The following is a 22427-nucleotide window of genomic DNA, read 5'->3' as shown; positions in this document are numbered from 1 at the left end:
GAGACCTGATTCCTTCTCGCTGCTTCCCACTTCATTTCACAGGGTCCTTCCTGTAAACATGGTCTTAACTCTGGCATCCAGAGTCTTGGCAGGTTCGTTTTGATTTTGTGAGAAGAAGGGGAGAGACTGATGGACATGTGGCTTCTGTTCCACGTTTAGCTTCTGGAACACTTCCATTAACTTAGACTCTCTGTCATACAGCAAAGTTCAAGGGGCCATTCTCATGCCATTGATGCCTCCCCAAAGCTTATGAAATAAAACAAGACTGCAAATTTGCTGAGTGATGGTTTCCCAAAGCTTGTCTTCTAAAGAGTGTGTAGACTCAGTTCTAATCCATTGATCCAGGTGGGCTTTGGGCTCTTACTTCCAATGCTCCCGGTCGTTTCCTGCAGTCTTTTTGCAGGTGCACAGAGATTTTACACACCATTTCACGGATTTCTTTTCTTTTATGTCAGAGCACTTCCTCTGTCTTCTTCTTGCATGATATTGACATAGTTCTTAATTTATCACATTGAGACAAGCTTTAAGTGTATGTAGAAGCACTGTGTACACTAGGGAGAATTAATTTATACTCTAGTTCTCCAACCTGCAATTTTCTATGACTGTCATGAGAGGCTATCGCCCTAGGATACTCCTCGGTGTTTTTAATGAAACACTGATATAAACTAAGATAACACGGCTACGGACAGGGTTTTGGCTAGGTGGATGCTCTTACTATGGACTTCCTCATAGGTACGGGACTCCCGTATGTGTCCATGTTTACACTGTATTCTGGAAAAAGGAGAAGGCCAAGTGAGAGACAAATGATTGCTACTGTTTATCCCAGAAGAAGTCCTATTCCACTTTCCCTCGCACCATCATTTTCTGTCTTTGTGGCTTTGCCTCAAGCAGTGAGGGGGTGGGGGAGGTAAGACAACACTGCCACCGATTCACACCATGTCCTGTGAACATCTGTGCTTCCATTTCTAAAAACATTGGTCCCTTTGAGACGTGGCCTAAGCTCAGAAAGCACTTCCCAGTTCTGTCAGCCGCCCAGCAGAGAGAGCCAAAGGGTTCTTTGGGTGGTGGTGGTGTTTTGTTTGTTTTCTACCACACTGGTAGAGTCGTTAACAACATAAGTCTTTGCCTCTAAGGAAATGTTCCAATTATGATTCTGTTTTCAAATGGATAGTATTGAGGAACATTTTTTAGATGTCTGTAGCAGGTTTCATAGGATGTCTGCTATACATTGTTTGGACAAATGGATGCTTTTTCTCCTTGCTTTCTCATCCATCTCTCCCTCTCTCTCTCTCTCTCTCTCTCTCTCTCTCTCTCTCTCTCTCTCTCTCTCTCTCTGGTAAGTACCTCTCTTGTGTGTGACTGTGTGTTTGCAGTTTATTCTGAGAAGGTAGAAAGTCCAGTGCAGAACCAGTGATGGATCCCGTTCATCCCAGGGGAAGTCCTTTCCTACTTCCTCCCATGCTGTCACTTCCAGTCTTGGTTCCTCTGACTCACCAAGGGGTGAGGGGAGGTAAAACAAGCTTGTTGGGATTTCTGAAAAGACTTCCAGCCTTCAAGAAAGTTGGGTCAGGTCGAACCACAGAGAAAAGCCTGGATGGTTTGCAAATGTTTTGTCCTTGTCTTGTCCTCCCTTTTGGTCCTCATTTTCAGTGGTTTTTGAGTGTTTTCCCTTTGATGATAGCAGTAATGATGAAGAGAAAAGGCTCCAGCCCCAGGAATGCCCTTCCCTGTCTATCTCGTCATCGTTTCATCCTTTTCCGGTACCTTTGGCTTCTAATCTCTGGGACAGTGTTCTTCAACACCGGCACATCATACTGCTCTGTGGTTTTGACTCATGACCTTGTTTTTCCAACCATCATTCACCATGTCTTTATTTCTCATGCAAGTTCCCCCATTATGTTTTCTTTCATTTTTGTCCCTTTGTCTCAACTGATGTAAACAGACCTCTTCTGCCATGTAAATTTCATCAATCACATATTTGTGAAGAACTGGCCTCTTTAGGAACTAGTGTGAACATTTTGTCGGATAGATAACCAAGTTACTTGATTCTGACCCCCTTACCTTAGGTTTACCGTGTCATTTCCTTTCTTTCATGTATTTTCGTTAAGATGAGCTTCACTTAGAAGTGACCTGAAACAGAAACGCATATAAAACAAAGTCATACATTAACTGGTTGAAGAAAGTTTTGGAATGAGGCATGCAGGACCCTCGACTTCTCTTTCAGCTCGTAGGGTGATTCCGTGTTCTTTAACTCAGTGAGCGTGGCTGCCGTGCACAGCAAGAGCAGTCACAATAACGCATAGACGACATACTTAGCACCAGTCAAGCAACCTCATCAAGGCTAACAACTCAAGTGACAGATATGTAAACAATCTGAATGCGACCAACATAATTTTTTTAAGGTGGCAACTGGGAGAAATAATGTTTCTTCAGTCCAGAAAGTTCACTCATTTTTCTGCTTTTCATTTTATAAAGAAAGTCTTTGCAGTAAAAGTGCTTTCAGCCGCTGTTTGTGTGCATGCATGCATGTGTGTAGATGTGTGATTGTTTATCAGTATCCTGACAAGATTAATCTTACACAGTTTTCAATAAATTTGCATTTTCGTTGTGTTTTCTCCAATGAAATTTACATGGATTTTCTATTTTATTTTCCAGAAGAACTTCAGGAAAAAATTGGTAAGCTTTCCCTGACATTCCTTTGGTCCCCCCAAAAACCTTTAAAATAACTGCTTTCCAAATGTCGAACATTTCCTGCCTTTTGGCTGATTTGTCATGCATTGACTCACATTTCTGCTGAAGGTCCATCATTCTAACCTGAATCGCTGCTTGTGGATTTCTCCCATATTTCTTTCACCATTGCTGTTTCACAGCCTATGTAAATTTTTATATCATCCATTTGTCAAGTGTAAATGACACAGGCCATTCTTTTGCTGCTTTGAAACTATCACCCAAGTATTTCCAGGCCTGCAGATGTTTTAAACGATGTTTGAAATTTCCAGTGATAGGATTGTTGCTTTATGCTTTTCGTTTTTACTGACGCAGTTATCAATTTGGCAACCTGCGATTGTTTCAGTATTTGTAGAATGATCTTACATCTTAAAGAAGTTCAGTGGTGACACACCTCCCTGTTCTGACTTTTTAAGGTGAATGACAGGAGAGGCTTATGCCCTGAAACGTTTTCAAAACTTGGCACTTTTTCAAATTTCAAAAGTTTTTATCAAATAGTTCATATTAATATCGCCTTTGGTTATGACACTTCCCAGTTATGTTTTTGATTTCAGAAGGAATGGCATTTAGGAATATCCCTTCATGCCTGTAGCAGCCTTCATGCAACTGCTGTGACACCAACATCATTTTGGACAAATGGGTGCTTTCTTTCTCTTTGCTTTGCTAGATTCTCTTCTCTTTTTTAAGTGATGGTCACATGCGGTTGGGTGTTTGCACTTTGCAAATCACTGACATCAAATGAGCTAGATTTGACGTGAGTTAAATTAGAAATTTAAAAAGCAAGGTTACCTAAGCATTTCTTCGGAACACTGCATAATCTCTGGAAGCAGTGGGTTCAGTGCTCTCTAACTCCCTGCCTCTGGGTGCTGGATACAGCACACCTACAGCAATCATGAGGGTTGAGGAGTTTTACGTAGCAGCAGCCGAGGAACGCTTGAAGTCCATGAGACAGATCAATAAAGGTTGAAGTAACATCCAACTAGGTCTAGAACACTTTTAAAAAGTAATCTCAATTACTGTGGTCCCTGAAATTTTGCCTACATCGGTAAAGTCATTCATTTTCTTATTTTTACTTTTTGAACCCTGAAATGATATTATTTTACGTAATATTTCCTGAGTTTTATTTTCCTCATACCACAGTAACTGTTCCAACTCCTTCTTGCATTTTTAATGGACATAGTTGTTAATTTAGCAAACTGCAATTAGTTTTTTGATTTTGGGAGAACGACTTTATACACTAAAGGAAAGTCACATATAACGTATTTCTCAATTTTGGAATTTTATGTGAATGACATGAGAAGCTATAGTCCTACGAGACACCTAAGAGACTTTTTCACAAAGCAATAATATGACCATTAAAAGCTTACCATCCTTCTTTTCCCAATAAGAATTCAGCTATATTTTTCTTTGCAGTTCTAAGGAATTTAGGAATATATATATTCTGTATACGGAGCAGTCCTCGTACGACTAGAGGTCTAGATACTGTATTAGACAGATGGGTCCTTCTACTGTAGGCTTCTTCATGACTAGTTAGTACACATCTCAAATGTGTCTGCAAGTCTGGATTGTATTCTCAAAAAAGAAGAGGTTCCACTGAAAGGCAAATGACTGATGCTGCTTATCCTTGGAGTCCTGTTCTGCTTCCTCTCATTGAGTCATTGGCTCTCTTTGCTCCTTTACTTCGAGGAGTTGCGGGGAGAGGCCCATGTAATACAACTACCTGCCTCTGACTGCAAGACGTCCTGTGGAATATTACGTTTCTAGTTCCTAAAGCACTCGTCAGTTGGAACTAAGAAGCAGACTATGAAAGGGTTTCAAATGTGTGTCCTCTTTTTAAGCGTTGCGCTCTCATTTTCAATGAATTGGTGTGTTCTTCTCCTTTTTCTGCAGATGAGATTGAACCAAAAAAGGGCAGGTCAATAATAGGCTTTCAACTTTTCCTGCTTGTGGTTTCATTTGTTTCTGGCTTCTTTGGGTAGCTTATCAATCAAAAATGCAATGTGTTTCTATCTATACCTGGACACTGTTTAATCTGCTTCCTGCAGCTCCTTACCTCCCGGTAACCATCTTCCTCAGCTCTAAAACGCACATACTATGACCTGATTTTCTCTTATTCTCTTCGTTCACCAGACAGTGTTTGCCGTCACCACGTGTTGTTCAGTTTCCCCCTTTATGACCTCTTTCATCTGTCTTGTCCTCATAATCAACTTGGTCAAATAGATTATTGCCAATATAATTGATGGGCTGGGTATTTTTGAAGGTTGTGATGTATGCATTTTCTTCCAAGACAAAGGCAGGCCATTTGCTTTACAACCTTCCCTTCTGCCATTTGATATCACAATTCTCTTCCTTTCCACTCAAGTTAGCCAAATATCTTATTAAAGCTGGCCAGTCAAAGCATGAAAGTCTAAATCACATAAAAAGGGATCAATCAGTCTTTTAGAAGCCCGTCATCATCATGTCTACTGTTTCTGATTTTTACTCATTCACTAAATCATCTCCCTTTCTGCCTCTCTTCACTGTTGTGGACTATTCCCCGAATAAACATGAGTTCTCAGCCAGTGTTGGTGTGTTGGTGTATTGGTGTGTTGGTGTGTGTGTTTGCAAGCAGTCTGTGTGTGTGTGTGTGTGTGTGTGTGTGTGTGTGTGTGTTTATCAGCATCCTGATATGTTTAAAGGCACTTGAGTTTTCTGCATGATATTTCCCAACATATTTACGCTGACTTTTCCATTTTATCTTTCAGAAGGACCACAGAACTTAGGTAAATTTTCTGACCATGCCTTCCTCCCACATGTCCTCAGGATGACTCCTTTCTTGGTGTCTTTAACTTTCTCTGCCTTTTGATCTATGTGTCATTTCTTGGCTCACCCTCTCCCTGGGTGTTGTTCGTATTCCCCGCTTATGATCTCTTCCATCTGTCTTGTTTGTGGAATCCATGTAGACAGACCCATTTTGCCACAACTGGTAGCACCAGTGTCTTTGATTTCTCCATCTAGATTTCCCTCGGGCTGCTCCACCATGGGGTGCTGCAGTGGCTGATGGTTTGAATATGGGCAGCATTTGTTGTTTACTGGAAAAGCAGGCCATATTCTTTGTTTTTTTTTTTTTCCTTTTACTGAAAGGCAGGCAATATTTTTTTTCTTCAAATCCAAATATTCCCCTCTTTTCTTTTCTTCAGTCAATCATAAAATTCACTTTCTCTTTTCTAAAATAAAAATGTATTTCTTTGGCATGTTTCGGGGGGGGTACTTTTTATTTGTTTGATTTCTGATTACATTCATCTTACGTATTTACTCTGAAGTGGAAGTTTTAACTTTATTTTAATTTTCTGTATTGGTTTTCCTTGATACTTTCATGAGTTTTCCATTATATTTTCCAGATCAAGTCCAGAAAGAAATGGGTAAATTTTTTTGACAATTTTTAACAGATGTATTTCTTTAAAACATCTTTTCCCACCATTTCTCAACATTCCCTCCTCCCTGCTCCTGTCCGCCCTTTAGCTTCTTGTGGGTTCCACGTTACCCTATCTTCTCTTTGACGTCCTGAGGTCCTCCCACATGACGTTCCCTTCTCACCATCTCTCTGGCTGTTATTCCTTCCAGTTTCTTCCTTGCTATACACCCAGGTGGTGTTCTACCTCCCTGGTGATTACCCTAATTTCATGATAAGGTTGGTGAGATGAAGGCGATTCGCTTAAGCTGAGTGTGGTCATTGCCATTCGAGAGAAGGCTTCCTTTCCCTTGGGTTCTCCAAGTGCTCTGAGGTGGAGTGCCTCTTGCTTTACAGATGATCGTGTTCTGGCTTTTAGGGGAAGCATTCAGACTCCAAAGCTGTTGCATGAGATGAGTTCCTTCTTTGTTGACTGTGTAAACACTGTGTACACTGATGTCAAGCGTATTCTTGAAACGAGCCAGTCTGCTTTGCTTGACCCTATTCCCAAGGGATATTGGTAATAGTTTTGCGTGACAATGTGGGATTTTTCCTTTTAAACAATCATGATTACTCTCCTTTCTTTTTTATTTTAATTCGTTTAATAATTACTCCAACACATTTCTCTTACACATACACTTTTCCGTCAATCAAATAAACGTGACTGACAATATATTTCCGGCGTCAATGGCTGTTTTCTAAGATAACCCTACATCATTTCTGAGAGCCTAGTGCAAGAACTACAAAATCCTCATGTCCCAACGTATCACGTTACAACCCTGAAACTGTAGTGAGGTTTTCAGGTGGCATTCATTAACTTGAGCAATTGCATTTCTTTGGAAATGGACGTTACTTAGGTAGCTTTTAGACACAAATACTGGCAAACTAAGATATTACCTGCATTTCCCTTATGATGCTAAGAAATCTTGTTTAGAAATACATGCATGATTGTGTGTTTTCTCTCAGCTAGGATGATGGCTCAGTTCAAGGATGGTGAGTAATGCTTATCTCTCAGAAGTTGTCATTCTTTTCTCTCTCTGAGATTCTGCCCCCCACAAGCAAAGGGATGCAGAAATATAACAAATATGTTTATAGTAGGCAAAGCAGCATTGGAACCATTGCCTCTGTAGAGTCCAGCACTTGGAATAAATTCCCTCTGAAGTGCAAACAAACCACTAGCAATTCAGCATGGGTTTCCTCCTCCCCCCCTTCTATCCTTCCATCCTCCCTCCCTTTCTTCCTTTTACCCGCCCCCCTTCCCACTCCTCCTCCACACCCCCAACCTTTGAGGTTTCTACATTTCTGTCCTCCATCATGTGTGGAACAAATTGACTATGAAGCTAGAAGACAGAGAGGAAAAAAAAAAAAAAAAAAAAAAAAAAAGTCCAAAGAGCTCCCGAAAGGAAATGTGACAGAGACAGGGAGAAAGGGAAAACACTGGGAGAGAAAAGATGGAAGGAAAAAACGGAAAAGGGTTTCCGATTTTGTTCTTTTCCAACCTGGAAAAATGCACCATTATACCCTGGGGAGGGACACGGACTCTGATAAAGAATCTCCTATGACCAAAGATGTTTTAAATGAACCCCTGCCGTGTGCAAAATCATATGCTGAAAAAGACAGAAACTCCAAGCATTCATTTCATCAACTCAACACATTACTCCTTATTTTCACAAGTGGTGTGTATGGGATAGTAAATCTTAATCGTTTCATTACTTTCAATTACACCTGACATTGTTTTTTGAGTGTAGGCAAAATGGTTACTGTCTGCTAAGATCTGAGGAAACGAAAGGGAAAAATATGTTATTCGATCAAATTTATCATCTCCCCTATTGCCTCTCCATCCTGAAGACATTATAAATAGTTATCCTGGGTGAATGTTGGATAAGTAGGACATGGGGATGGGGCAGGCCTTCTTCAGACATACTTTAGCAGATCAGAAATAGAGGCTTAGGTATATGAAAGAGTATTTTCTTTGGTTGCTGTTATTCTTGAGTTAAACCTTAGGAATGTATGTATCACCACAGAATTCTGGACAGCCAGGCCGCTTTGTCTGTCAGATGGTAGGTTCTCACGTTCACTTGTTCCTTGCAGATTGGAGGAGAGAACAGTTGCTGAATGGTGAGTCTGTGGTGGTCCAACAGAGGCCCTGCTCATTGTGGGGGAGTCTCAGGGGAAGACGGGTGCAGGGGAGCTGCACAAAAGGGAGACCCTCTGGCCCAAGCCTACTGACCTTTCCCAGAAACGTGATGACCACTTTTCTTTGCACTAACTCTGGCTCTGGACGCAGCCAGATATGACGGCAAGTCCCATTGATAGTTTTCACATCATTGTATTTCTGGCATGCTCCATCTGTTTCTTTACCACGTGTCTTTGATGCTCAGTGATCAACCTTCTCAACACCAACCTACACATATAAACTTATGTGTAAACGCCCACCTACATGTATAACGTGACATCTTAAGGTTTTCATTTCATTGTTATTTCAACTGACATTTATCGTCTTCGCAGGTTATTCCTTGGATTTTCCGTATCCTTGCTTCTCAAGCAGAAAATTCCTTTTCACCAAATATAGCCTAATAACAATTAACTTGTAAAATTTTGCTGTTTTTCAAGTTTCTTTGTCCAAAATATTTTCTGTCATTTGACTGAGAAGCCCATTCACTGCGAATTAATTTTATGTCTTTTCCTGTCATCTGACGTTGTGAAAGTAAACGTCATCGAGGTAATGTTAATAATCAAACTCCCATAAGATACAGTTACGCAGTAGTCGGCGGACAGAATGCTGTGACCGGAGGCCCCGTCACCCTGACCTGACCTGACCTGACCTGCGTGTCCTGTAAAAGCCCTAGTTCAGGATTCTTTAATTCAGGGTCTCGTGGCTTTATAGAGCAAAGCCACCACGGTAGGGACATTGAGGCTATTTACTAAGCACAAGTCACACAACTTATACCCATAGAAACGTGAGGAAGGACAGACCAAATATTTTCAAAAGGAATCATGAAGAGATTTATCAGGTTCATTACCAGCAATAAAGTTCTCCTTTTCTCAATTGAAAACATGTATCCACTTATGGAATATGATCCATTTCTCAAAAGGGAGCTTTCAGACACTGTATGTGTGCGTGCATGTGTTTATTTCTGTCAGTGTGTCTGTGTTCTGTTTTTTCTTGCATCTGGATAATGTAATTTTACTAAAAAATGTTTCAATCAATCTGAATTTCATTTGTGTTTCTTTCCAACGAAATTTACATCGCCTTTTCATTTTGTTTTACAGAAGGACTTCAGGAAAAATATGGTAAAGCCTCTTTTATATCCCCTCACCCCCCAAACACTGTAGAACACCTGCGTTCGTGGTGTTGTAAAGATATCCCAGCTTTTAGCCAACGTGTCACCACTGGCTTGCCCTCTGCCAGATCTCTGCTATTCTGGCACAATATTGCAGTTAGGGACTCTCCCATATTCCTCCCTTCTCTGCTCTTGCAAAGCCTGTATGTTCCAATATAGTCTGTGGGTCAAGTGTAAACTCGAGGGGCATCCCTGCACTGCCTCTGAGCACGTGACCCAAGTGTCCCCAGGTATTCAAAGACTTCCCATTGTTTTACCTAGGAATTTTTTATTTAGAACCAATGAGAGTAATTTTCATTCTTTCCTTTTTACTTCATTGACACAGCTGTCAATTTTGCAAACTCCAACTACTTCAAATATTTGTAGAAGGATTTCATAGCTTAAGGAAAGATCAATAATAATAATCATAATACATTTTTGATTTCTAAGTTTTCATGCGAATGACACAAGGAACTACTGTCCTACAATGTTCCCAGAAGGCTTTTCATAAAACGCAAATGTAGTCTTTAGAAGTTTAATATCCTGTTTTTCTAGTGACATTTTTGTCAGTGCACTTTAGTTTTCAGAGGGAATCAAATTCACCTCTCAATGCGTGTAGCTGGCTTCATGTAGCCCCTGCCACAGGCCTTGCTTGGAACCAATGGAAGTTTTTTCCTCTCTGCTTCCTCCTCTCTTTTCAAGTAACTCTGCCTTGTGCGAGTGTGTATCTCCATGTTAGACTCAAAAGGGGACCGAAATAAGATGAGCTTTATTTTGCCATGAGTGAAAATAGATATTTGCCAGAAACAAAGTTATGTAATCATTACTGAATGAAATGTGAACACAGACAGGTTCCCAAGAGCCAAACCCTGCATCTTCTCTAGCAGCAGTTCTTGAGTATCCTCTAATCCATTGTTCATGGATACCTTATTAAACAAAGTTACGACAAGGAAGAGAAGTGGTGATTTGTATTTGGCAGTGACGAAGAATGCCTTAAAGGTATCCAACCAAAGAGTAAGGGCCCGAGCGTTGTCCAGATAATTTAAGAGCTTTGTACAAAGGTAACCACCATCACTAATGATCCTGAAATTTTCCACCAGTCAGTAACCTCATTTTTTTCGGCTTTAATTTTGGACCGGTAATCTCAGGACAAAAGCAGCTCTCAGGCACGCTGCTACATAGTTGTGTGCCTGTGTATGTGTGCGGGTTTGTCTAAATCCCGATGCATTTAACGTTGTAGGAGAACTTGTCTCTAAATTTCAATTTCCCTGTGGTTGGAATCCATTATAATTATCTGGGTGTTTCCTTTTTATTTTTTCAGATGATCTTCAAAAGAAATTCGGTAAGTATCTCTGACGACCTCTTTGTTTCCACAGCCTGTATTAAACATTCAGGTTTTTGGTTCTTTCGGCATCCCCTCTCTTCTTACCTATATGCCATCTTTTGGCTCACATGTCATCTCCATGTCTTCCCTCTCCTCCCTCAAGGTTTCTGTTTATGGACATCTCCCATCCTAAGTTCTCTCCGTTTCTTTTACCCGAGACCTGATTCCTTCTCGCTGCTTCCCACTTCATTTCACAGGGTCCTTCCTGTAAACATGGTCTTAACTCTGGCATCCAGAGTCTTGGCAGGTTCGTTTTGATTTTGTGAGAAGAAGGGGAGAGACTGATGGACATGTGGCTTCTGTTCCACGTTTAGCTTCTGGAACACTTCCATTAACTTAGACTCTCTGTCATACAGCAAAGTTCAAGGGGCCATTCTCATGCCATTGATGCCTCCCCAAAGCTTATGAAATAAAACAAGACTGCAAATTTGCTGAGTGATGGTTTCCCAAAGCTTGTCTTCTAAAGAGTGTGTAGACTCAGTTCTAATCCATTGATCCAGGTGGGCTTTGGGCTCTTACTTCCAATGCTCCCGGTCGTTTCCTGCAGTCTTTTTGCAGGTGCACAGAGATTTTACACACCATTTCACGGATTTCTTTTCTTTTATGTCAGAGCACTTCCTCTGTCTTCTTCTTGCATGATATTGACATAGTTCTTAATTTATCACATTGAGACAAGCTTTAAGTGTATGTAGACGCACTGTGTACACTAGGGAGAATTAATTTATACTCTAGTTCTCCAACCTGCAATTTTCTATGACTGTCATGAGAGGCTATCGCCCTAGGATACTCCTCGGTGTTTTTAATGAAACACTGATATAAACTAAGATAACACGGCTACGGACAGGGTTTTGGCTAGGTGGATGCTCTTACTATGGACTTCCTCATAGGTACGGGACTCCCGTATGTGTCCATGTTTACACTGTATTCTGGAAAAAGGAGAAGGCCAAGTGAGAGACAAATGATTGCTACTGTTTATCCCAGAAGAAGTCCTATTCCACTTTCCCTCGCACCATCATTTTCTGTCTTTGTGGCTTTGCCTCAAGCAGTGAGGGGGTGGGGGAGGTAAGACAACACTGCCACCGATTCACACCATGTCCTGTGAACATCTGTGCTTCCATTTCTAAAAACATTGGTCCCTTTGAGACGTGGCCTAAGCTCAGAAAGCACTTCCCAGTTCTGTCAGCCGCCCAGCAGAGAGAGCCAAAGGGTTCTTTGGGTGGTGGTGGTGTTTTGTTTGTTTTCTACCACACTGGTAGAGTCGTTAACAACATAAGTCTTTGCCTCTAAGGAAATGTTCCAATTATGATTCTGTTTTCAAATGGATAGTATTGAGGAACATTTTTTAGATGTCTGTAGCAGGTTTCATAGGATGTCTGCTATACATTGTTTGGACAAATGGATGTTTTTTTTTTTCTCCTTGCTTTCTCCTCTCATGTATTTCCTTGGCATGTTTCGGGGAGGGATACTTTTTATTTGTTTGATTTCTGATTACATTCATCTTACGTATTTACTCTGAAGTGGAATTTTTAACTTTATTTTAATTTTCTGTATTGGTTTTCCTTGATACTTTCATGAGTTTTCCATTATATTTTCCAGATCAAGTCCAGAAAGAAATGGGTAAATTTTTTGACATTTTTTAACAGATGTATTTCTTTAAAACATCTTTTCCCACCATTTCTCAACATTCCCTCCTCCCTGCTCCTGTCCGCCCTTTAGCTTCTTGTGGGTTCCACGTTACCCTATTTTCTCTTTGACGTCCTGAGGTCCTCCCACATGACGTTCCCTTCTCACCATCTCTCTGGCTGTTATTCCTTCCAGTTTCTTCCTTGCTATACACCCAGGTGGTGTTCTACCTCCCTGGTGATTACCCTAATTTCATGATAAGGTTGGTGAGATGAAGGCGATTCGCTTAAGCTGAGTGTGGTCATTGCCATTCGAGAGAAGGCTTCCTTTCCCTTGGGTTCTCCAAGTGCTCTGAGGTGGAGTGCCTCTTGCTTTACAGATGATCGTGTTCTGGCTTTTAGGGGAAGCATTCAGACTCCAAAGCTGTTGCATGAGATGAGTTCCTTCTTTGTTGACTGTGTAAACACTGTGTACACTGATGTCAAGCGTATTCTTGAAACGAGCCAGTCTGCTTTGCTTGACCCTATTCCCAAGGGATATTGGTAATAGTTTTGCGTGACAATGTGGGATTTTTCCTTTTAAACAATCATGATTACTCTCCTTTCTTTTTTATTTTAATTCGTTTAATAATTACTCCAACACATTTCTCTTACACATACACTTTTCCGTCAATCAAATAAACGTGACTGACAATATATTTCCGGCGTCAATGGCTGTTTTCTAAGATAACCCTACATCATTTCTGAGAGCCATGGGAGTGGTTCAAGAAATGGAAAAGGCAAAAATAAAATAAAATAAAGTAACAGTCTTTTCCATAAGGAAATATTCCATTTATGATTCTGTTTTCAAATGGATAGTATTGAGGAACATTTTTTAGATGTCTGTAGCAGGTTTCATAGGATGTCTCCTATACATAGTTTGGACAAATGGATGTTTTTTCCCCTTGCTTTCTCATCCATCTCTCTCTCTCTCTCTCTCTCTCTCTCTCTCTCTCTCTCTCTCTCTGGTAAGTACCTCTCTTGTGTGTGACTGTGTGTTTGCAGTTTATTCTGAGAAGGTAGAAAGTCCAGTGCAGAACCAGTGATGGATCCCGTTCATCCCAGGGGAAGTCCTTTCCTACCTCCTCCCATGCTGTCACTTCCAGTCTTGGTTCCTCTGACTCACCAAGGGGTGAGGGGAGGTAAAACAAGCTTGTTCTGATTTCTGCAAAGGCTTCAAGCCTTCAAGAACGTTGGGTCAGTTCGAAGCACTGAAAAAAGCCTGGATGGTTTGCAAATTTTTTGTCCTTGTCTCATCCTCCCTTAGGTCCTCATTTTCAGTGGTTTTTGAGTATTTTCCCTTTTATGGTAGCAGTAATGATGAAGAGAAAAGCCTCCAACCCAGTAATGCCCTTCCCTGTCTACCTCGTCATCATGTCATTTTTTCCATCCTTACCCATGAGAACCAAGTGTCCCCAGGTAAAACATGTTACTTCAGGTTGCCTGTTGTTCTAATCAAAGCCAAGCCTACTGATTGTGTCATTTTGTGTATCTTAAAGTTCTAAAATGTCAGTTCTCCCTGACGGAGGCTGTTGAAAATTTAGAGCAATCTTCAGTTCCACAAAATACATCTTTTCTATTCCTTTTGTGTTACTAAATTTTAGAATGATTAGTTTTCCTCCCCGGAAGTTACGTGAGATGCCATTATTAGCCTTTTTTGTTTTGTGGGCCACACTCACGGCACACGGACTTTCCCAGGCTAGGGGCTGAGTCAGAGCTGTAGCCGCCAGCCTATACCACAGACGCAGCAAGGCCAGGTACCAGCCACATCTGCGAACCACACCACAGCTCATGGCCACGCCGGACCCTGATGGAACCTGTGTCCTCCTGGATGCTACTCACATTCTTCCCACTAACCACAAGAATTCCTCCCTTCTTTTTTTTAAAGTGAGGAAGTATTGCTTAAAGCATGCACGTATAGTAAAGTTATAACTTGGTAAACAGATTTCTGCATTAATAAATGCTTTCATGTATTGAACAGAGCAGATATTTAAGTGTGACCACACAATGATTCTACCAATGCCAGAGAGATTTCCTCCAACAATGTCATAGGACAAGAGAAAGTGTGTATAGTACCTAAAAGCTGGAATCCTTAAATCATAAGGACTCCTAAGTACTCTCTTTTAATTAAATGTCAGTTCTATAGATGAGCTAATCTCTTGAAATTTGCACACAAGTTCTGTAAGGGACATCAGTAAAGCCTTGAGTCATATAGAAAAGAGATGAAACAAGTGCACAGTTTTCTAACACTTTGCTCTTATACTTGTACCATTTGTTTTTCTTTACTAACTCATTGCCGAAAATTATATTTGCCCCAAATACATGAGTCAGCCTCAACATCCATTTTATTCCATTTCTTCACTCTTGGATTATGAAAGATTGGTGTGCTGGGACATTCCTCACTCCCGTGTAAGTTAACAGGAATGGAAAGAATGTGATTAGAGCCATGCTTCTTAGCTCTTTGACTTTCTTCATTAGATGATAAACATGAGGTAATTTTGAAAGCACTATTGAAAACTAAATTAGTTTTTCTTACAGTTGTGTTAAATAAAGAGAAATAGAAACCATAAGTCTTCAAAAGCCATGACCCTGATGTCAGTCATCCACTTTCTCAGCTGCTGTGGCATCTTCCAAAAAGACCTTTTCAGGACTAATGCATGTGTTTCACACTATTGTAAAAAGAGTGCTTTCCCTGAAAAGCATCTTGTTCAATGTGGCATAGTCGGAAACACTCTCAAAATGAAAAATCAATTTCAATCCATTCTGCCAAAATAACATTTGTTGTATAATTAATTTATTAAATATGCATTCTGTTGTCAATTTTGAATTATTAATCCCACACCTAGAAGTTTTCTTCCACTTTCCCTGGTTTTTTTTTTTTTTTTTTTTGATGATTTCCTCACATTTACATGTCTTTTTTTACTTTATCTTTCAGGAGCACTTCAGGATGAGATTGGTAACTTTTTCTGGTCTTTCTTTGGTGGGGGAGATATATTTCCTAGAAATATTCTCTTTGTTTCTTGCCTTCCTTTGCTATTACTTTCATTTACTGTCTTCCAGATGATTACCATGATTTCATTGTAAGGTTTGTTAAATGAAAGGAGTTGGGCAAGAAGACTGTTGTTTTCTCTGAAATAAAAAACATTCTTTAAACTGGGTTCTCTAACGTGTCCTCTGAGATGGAGTCCCCACTGCTTTGTACCTGATATTGTCCTGATTTTTAATGTAAACATTCAGACTCCACACTTGGTTAGACAGATAAGTTTTTCCTTTTGATTTACACACTTTTTCTCTTGTAGTTGACTGACGAGTCCACTTTCCTTGAATATCCCAAGTGATCTACTGTCTGTAAATATGCTGTACTGATTCTGCCTGCTTAATTTCTCTTTCCAACCTTAGCTCTACTTATTCGTTTTTATTCTAATCCACTCAAACATATATTCAACAAACTTCTGTTCCTCCATGATATTTTTATATTGATTTTTCTATCCGACTTCCTTGGTAATGTATCCTTATAGTCTAAGGCTAACTTATGAAGAATTCTTAAACTCTTTTTTAGTACTCTACATGAATATTTTATGTTCTCATGTCCCTACATATCATGTAGTACTCCTAAAATTGAACGGAAACTTTTATTTATTTATTTATTTATTTATTTAGAAATTTCACATTTTTAAAATGTGAATTACTTGACCAACATGCAGATATGACCATTAGCAGATGTATGGCTTTAAGTGCATCTTCCTCATGAAGTCAAGAAATCCTCTCATATCTATGGGTGTTTTGTGTTTTCTCTCAGCTAGGAGGAAGGCTCAATTCAAGAAAGGTAAGTAAATGGTTGTCTCTCAGAAAGCTTCCTTCTTCCATCTCTCTTGGGTCCTGTCCCTGTAGCAGTATGAGAGAATGCAGGCATAAAAATTAAAATGTCTATATTGGGCAAAGAAGCCTTTGCTTTTCTTTCTCTAAATTTCTGTAATGAATTCTCTCTGAAGTGTAAATGAGGAGTGATTCAGCATGTTCTGCCCCCCACCCCGTCCTCTTTCCTTTCTTCTTGTCTTTATCTTATGCTCCCTGCTTTGTGTTCCACCTCTGTCCCTCCCACATTTTGTTGCTTCTGTATTTCTACCTATATCTTAAACCTGACCATTTTAACTTATTATCTGTATCTTAAACCTGACCATTTTTATTTATCATGTTTCTTAAAATGCAATACGGAGGTAATACAGGATAGAAAGAGGAAGTCTGAGGGATTCAAGAGAGGAAAAGGGATAATGACAGGGAGCAATGGAAAAGATAACAGGAGTAAATGGAGAAGGAAAAAAGCTAAAGGGTTTCCTATGTTTTCTTTTGCAGCCTGGAGGGATGCTCCATTATATCCTGGTGAGTAACATGGACTCTGATGAAGACAATCCTACTCTCTAGGATATTTGCAATGAACACCTACCACGTGCAAAATAATATACTGAAGATCAAAGAAAATCCAAAGCATACATAACAGGAACCACATAGATTATGCAATATTATAAACAAATAACAATTTGTTTGAAATGTTAAGTTGTAGAAGGTTTTTCATTTTTCAACTGCACCTTACATTGTGTTTTGAACATATGCAGAGTGATTTTCATTGGCTAAAATCTGAGGACACTAACATGAAAAATACATTCTTTGGTCAGATACACCATGTTCCCTATTTTCTTAGAAACATCCTCAATAGATTATAGATATTTATCCTTCAGGAACGTTGACTTAGAAGACACAGAAGATGGGTCAGGTCTCAAGTCAGACATAATTTAATGGACTGTAAAAAGAAGTTCAAGTTATGAAAGGGTATATTCCTTGGTTGCTATTATTCCTGACATAATCCTAGGGAATTTATACGCATGGTCTTCTGGACAGACAGGTAGATTTATTTTTCAGACAGTGGGGTGTCTCATGATTATTTTTTACCTTATAGATTGGAGGAAAGAAGAATTCGAAGCTGGTGAGTCTATCAAGATCCAGCAGGGAACTTGCTTTGTATGGGGTGGCTGGAGGATTCCTGGGTAAAAGTGAGCTGGATCTACCCAGGGCCAGAGGAGTCCTGACAGAACAGGAGCCCTCTGGCCCATGCCTACGACCATTGCCAGAAACCTGATAGTCCACTTGTCTTTGCAGCAAATGTGACCCTGGATGAAGCCACTGCCCATCCTTCCCTCCTCGTGTCTGAAAGAGGGAGGCGGGTTACCTGGCAAGAAACTTGTCAAGATCTACCCAGCTCCACACAGAGATTCAACTCCATTCCCTGTGTGCTGGGTCAGCTGCGCATCAACTCAGGGAGGGCCTACTGGGAGGTGGAGGTTGGGGACATGCAATCTTGGGACTTGGGAATTTGTAGAGATAATGTGACCAGGAAGGGGGCATTCATTATGTCCCCACAGAATGGTTTCTGGGCCATTAGGCTCTATGACGGGGACTACTGGGCCCTCACCTCCCCGGAAACTTCTCTTCCTCTAAGAGAAAGACCCCTTAAGGTAGGAATATTCCTGGATTATGCGGCTGGAGATGTATCTTTCTACAACATGACGGATGGATCCCACATTTTCAGCTTTCCCCAGAACACATTCTATGGTGTCCTGAGACCCCTTTTCAGACTTTGGTCCTCTGACTCGGGCTCCCTAACCATCTGTTCAGCTGAAGGAGAATGTACTGATGTAATTCATAAGCCTACCCTCCAGGCAAAATGATAGCTTTGCCCCAAAGAAGATTGCATTTCTCCCCTAGCAAGATTTAAATAGATTTTTTCCTAGTCCCTACTGGTTCATTGTCAATATGAAGCTCTGTGACACAGACTTGATGATTGTCCCTCATATCAGTTCTTCCTCTTTTTGTCATATATTCCTTCTCATTATTACCTTTTCCTATGACAACCTCCTGTAAGTATTAGATTTCCTAGACTCCCCTGGTGCATGTGACCAAAGGATGGTGTTGTATTAAAAGGTGAATTACAAGGATGTGTCCTTAAAGGAAAATTGTGTCTTTCTTTTCTTCTTTACTTTTCTTCTGGTTATAAAGTATCATGATTAATGGAATTCAAAAAACATATACGACCGTGTAAGATAATGCAGATGGTAGAGAAATTAAAATGAACTTGGGAATCCGACAACTCCATGGAGCCCCTCTATTGCCCAATTCTAGGATTCTTTTCTGTGAAACATAAACATTTATATCTTTAATCAATTTATGTGTTGGATATTTGTCCCTTGTGATTGATTCTTACCCTTACCAGTGCCCTCTGCCTTTAAGTTGGGCAGCAGATGACATCCACATTGAATATGCAAGTGAAACTGGAGGTATAAGTCCTGTACTTGGTTACATAGCTACTCCTACTCCTGCACTGTGTCAGTCTCATCAGGCCCCTTTATGTCTCCTAATTCATTCATCACTCCTGACTTCACTTCCTACCCTTTTCCCTACTTGGTGTCATGGCTAATAATTTCAAGTATTCTCTTCCTAAGAAATGGACATCCTGGTGTCATTGTTTTTCTGCCCCATAAACTTTGCAAAATACAAATACAAATTGATCTAGTCATCTGCTTAATTTTGTTGACTGCCATACCTTTGGCATATGGAAATTCCCAGGCCAGTGACTAAATCCAAGCTGCAGCTGAAACCTATGCCACAGCTGTGGCAATGCCAGATCCTTTACTTCACTGAACAGGACCTGGGATGTTACCCACACTTTTACAGTGACCTGAGCCTCTTCAGTCAGATACCTAACACTCTGCCTCACAGTGGGAACTTCTCTACTTATTATACTGGCAGCTTGGCATGCTATAAAAATTAATAAAAAGTAGTAGAGTGTGTTCTTTATACACGTGTAGTCACCTATCAACTTGTTGACACCAGTACTATGTGATAATCACCCTATTCATCTCCAGCCATTTGCATTCCCTTATTTTGCAGTTAATTTTATTAAAAATTCTACTTTCTCTTGCTAAAGATAATGCAAGACATTGAAAATAACCTGGAGGCAAAGATGGATAACTTAAAGGAAACACTGAGGAAAGAGAAGATATAAAATTTAAACAATAAGAGATGCAAAATACAATAACTGAAATAAAAATTCATCCGAACAGCTAACAGCAGAATACAGGAGGCAGAAGAACAAATAAGCGAGGTGGAGGACAGATTAGTGGAAATTATGGATGCAGAACAGAAAAGAGAAAAAGGATTGAAAACAAATGAAGAGAGTCTCAGAGAACTCTGGGACAATGTGAAACGCACCAACATCCTTATTATAGGGGTGCCAGAAGGAGAAGAGAGAGGGAAAGAGACAGAATAAATATTCCAAGAGATAATAGCCGAAAAATTTCCTAACATGGGAAAGGAACCACTCACTCAAATCCAGGAAGCACAACGAGTACCATACAAAATAAACCCAAGGAGGAACACCCTGAGACACAGATTAATCAAACTGACCAAAACTGAAGGCAAAGAGAAAATATTGAAGGCAGCTAGGGAAAAGAAACACATAATATACAAGGGAATCCTGATAAGGTTATCAGCAGATTTTTCAGCAGAAACTCTGCAGGCCAGAAGGGAGTGGCATGATATACTTAACATGATGAAAGGAAAAAACCTCCAACCAAGATTACTTTACCCAGCAAGGCTCTCATTCAGATTTGAAGGAGAAATCAAAAGCTTCACAGATCAGCAAAAGCTAAGAGAATTCAGCAACACTAAAGCAGCTCTACAACAAATACTAAAGGGACTTCTCTAGGCAGAAAAGAAAAGGCCACAACCAGAAACAAAAATACCACAAATGACAAGGCTTACCGGTAAAGGTATATATACAGTAAAGATGCGAAATCATCTATGCACAATTATGCCACCAAAATCCGAAATCATGAGAAGAGGGGGGTACAAATGCAGGACACTGGAAATGCACTTTCAATTAACAGATCAATAACTTAAAACAACCTCGTATATATACAGATTCTTATACCAAAACTTCAGAACAACTGCAAACCAAAAATCTACAATTGATTCACAAACAAATAAGAAAAAGCAACTCAAATACAACACTAAAGATAGTCATCAAACCAGAAGAGGAGAGAACAAGAGAAGAGGGGAAGAAAAAAGGGCATCAAAAACAAATCCAAAGCAATCAAGAAAATGGCAATAAGAACATACATATCAATAATTACCTTAAATGTAAATGGACTAAATGCCCCAACCAAGAGACATAGACTGGCTGAATGGATACAAAAACAAGAACCCAGGAGTTCCCGTCCTGGCGCAGTGGTTAACGAATCCAACTAGGAACCATGAGGTTGCGGGTTCAGTCCCTGGCCTTGCTCAGTGGGTTAAGGACCCAGCGTTGCCGTGATCTGTGGTGTAGGTCGCAGACGCGGCTCAGATCCCGAGTTGCTGTCTCTGGCATAGGCCGGTGGCTACAGCTCCGATTTGACCCCTAGCCTGGGAACCTCCATATGCCATGGGAGCGGTCCAAGAAATAGCAAAAAGACAAAAAAAATAAAATTAAATTAAAACAAAAAAAAACAAGACCCATATATATGCTGTCCTCAAGAGACCCACTTCACTTCTAGGGACATATAACAAATTGAAAGTGAGAGGTTGGAAGAAAATATTCCATGCAAACGGGGATCAAAAGAAAGCTTGAGTAGCAGGACTCATATCAGACAAAATAAACTTTAAAATGAAGAATATTTTGAGGGACAAGGAAGGTCACTACCTAATGATCAAAGGATCAATCCAAGATGAAGATATAACAATTTTAAGTAACTATGCACCCAACATAGGTTCACCACAATATATAAGGCAACTGCTAAACCTTAAAAGGACAAATCAACAATAACACAATTATAGTGGGGGACTTTAACACATCACTTAAAGCAATGGACAAATCATCCAGAACAAAAATCAATAAGGAAATACACATCCTGAATGAAGCATTAGACCAGATGGGCTTAATAGATATTTATAGGACATTCCATCCAAAAGCAACAGAATTACACCTTCTTCTCAAGTGCACATGGAACATTCTCTAAGAATGATCACATCCTCGGCTACAAATCAAACCTCAGAAACTTTAAGAAAATAAAACTCATGACAAGCTTCTTTTCTGACTACAATGTTTTATGACTAGAAATCAACAACAAGAAAAACACATGGAGACTCAACAACATGCTACTAAACAACCAATAGATCACTGAAGAAATGAAAGAGGAAATTCAAAAATATGTAGAAGCAAATGACAACAAAGATAGGACACTCCAAAACCTATGGGATGCAGCAAAAGCCATTCAAGAGGAAACTTTGTAGTGATACAAGCCCACCTCAGGAAACTAGGAAAAAGCTCAAATAAACAACCTAACTTTACATCTAAAGCAGCTAGAGAGAGAAGAACCAACAAGACCTAAAGTTAGTAGAGGGAAAGAAATCATAAGCATCAGAGCAGAAATCAATGAAATAGAAACAAAGAAAAGCACAGAAAAGATCAATGAAATGAAATGCTGGTTCATTAAAATAAACACTTAGCCAGACTTATCAAGAAAAAAAGAGAGAGGACTCAAATCAATAAAATTAGAAATGAAAAAGGAGACATAATAGACATCACAGAAATACAAAGGACCATAAGATTCTGTCGTATGCAACTATATGCCAATAAAACGGAAGCCTAGAAGAAATGGACAAATTTTTAGAAACGTACAACCTTCCAAGACTAAACCAAGATGAAATAGAAAAGACGAATGGACAAATCACAAGTACTGAAATTGAAACTGTGATTTAAAAACTTCCAACAAACAAAAGTCCTGGACCAGATGGCTCCACAGGTGAATTCTGTCAAACATTTAGAGAAGAGTTAACACCTCTCCTTCTGAAACTATTTCAAAAAACTG

The 22427-nt window shown here is 39.9% G+C and overlaps 1 protein-coding gene and 1 long non-coding RNA gene across 2 annotated transcripts in view; one reads left to right on the top strand and one right to left on the bottom strand.

The window, feature by feature from the left end:
• The window catches only part of LOC146401481 (uncharacterized), a 366756-nt gene that overhangs the window by 36231 nt on the left and 308098 nt on the right, over positions 1 to 22427 (bottom strand). Inside the window, exon 6 of the long non-coding RNA XR_014809173.1 lies at positions 2062 to 2130. This is a non-coding gene — a long non-coding RNA (uncharacterized LOC146401481). The remainder of the gene's footprint in view (positions 1 to 2061; positions 2131 to 22427) is intronic.
• LOC106507398 (butyrophilin subfamily 1 member A1-like) lies at positions 13900 to 18248 on the top strand. The gene is made up of 6 exons (XM_084970539.1): positions 13900 to 13944; positions 15825 to 15859; positions 16329 to 16351; positions 16879 to 16905; positions 17480 to 17506; positions 17680 to 18248. The coding sequence occupies exons 1-6, from the start codon at positions 13900 to 13902 to the stop codon at positions 18246 to 18248; spliced, it is 726 nt and encodes a 241-aa protein (XP_084826665.1).

Source organism: Sus scrofa, chromosome 7 (genome assembly GCF_054392235.1).
Source record: "Sus scrofa isolate SSC_HxYL_T2T_F1_AM1 chromosome 7, Sscrofa_HxYL_maternal_Yorkshire_Landrace_v2.0, whole genome shotgun sequence".
NCBI lineage: Eukaryota > Metazoa > Chordata > Mammalia > Artiodactyla > Suidae > Sus > Sus scrofa.
Note: the sequence above shows the minus strand (reverse complement) of the source record. Positions and strands in the feature narration are given on the sequence as shown.

Coding starts and splice junctions, on each gene's coding strand:
- LOC106507398 (XM_084970539.1), top strand. CDS start 13,900: ATGTCATTTTTTCCATCCTTACCCATGAGAACCAAGTGTCCCCAG. Junction 13,945..15,824: donor TGAGAACCAAGTGTCCCCAG/GTAAAACATGTT, acceptor TTTCTCTTGTAG/TTGACTGACGAGTCCACTTT. Junction 15,860..16,328: donor ACTTTCCTTGAATATCCCAA/GTGATCTACTGT, acceptor TCTCTCAGCTAG/GAGGAAGGCTCAATTCAAGA.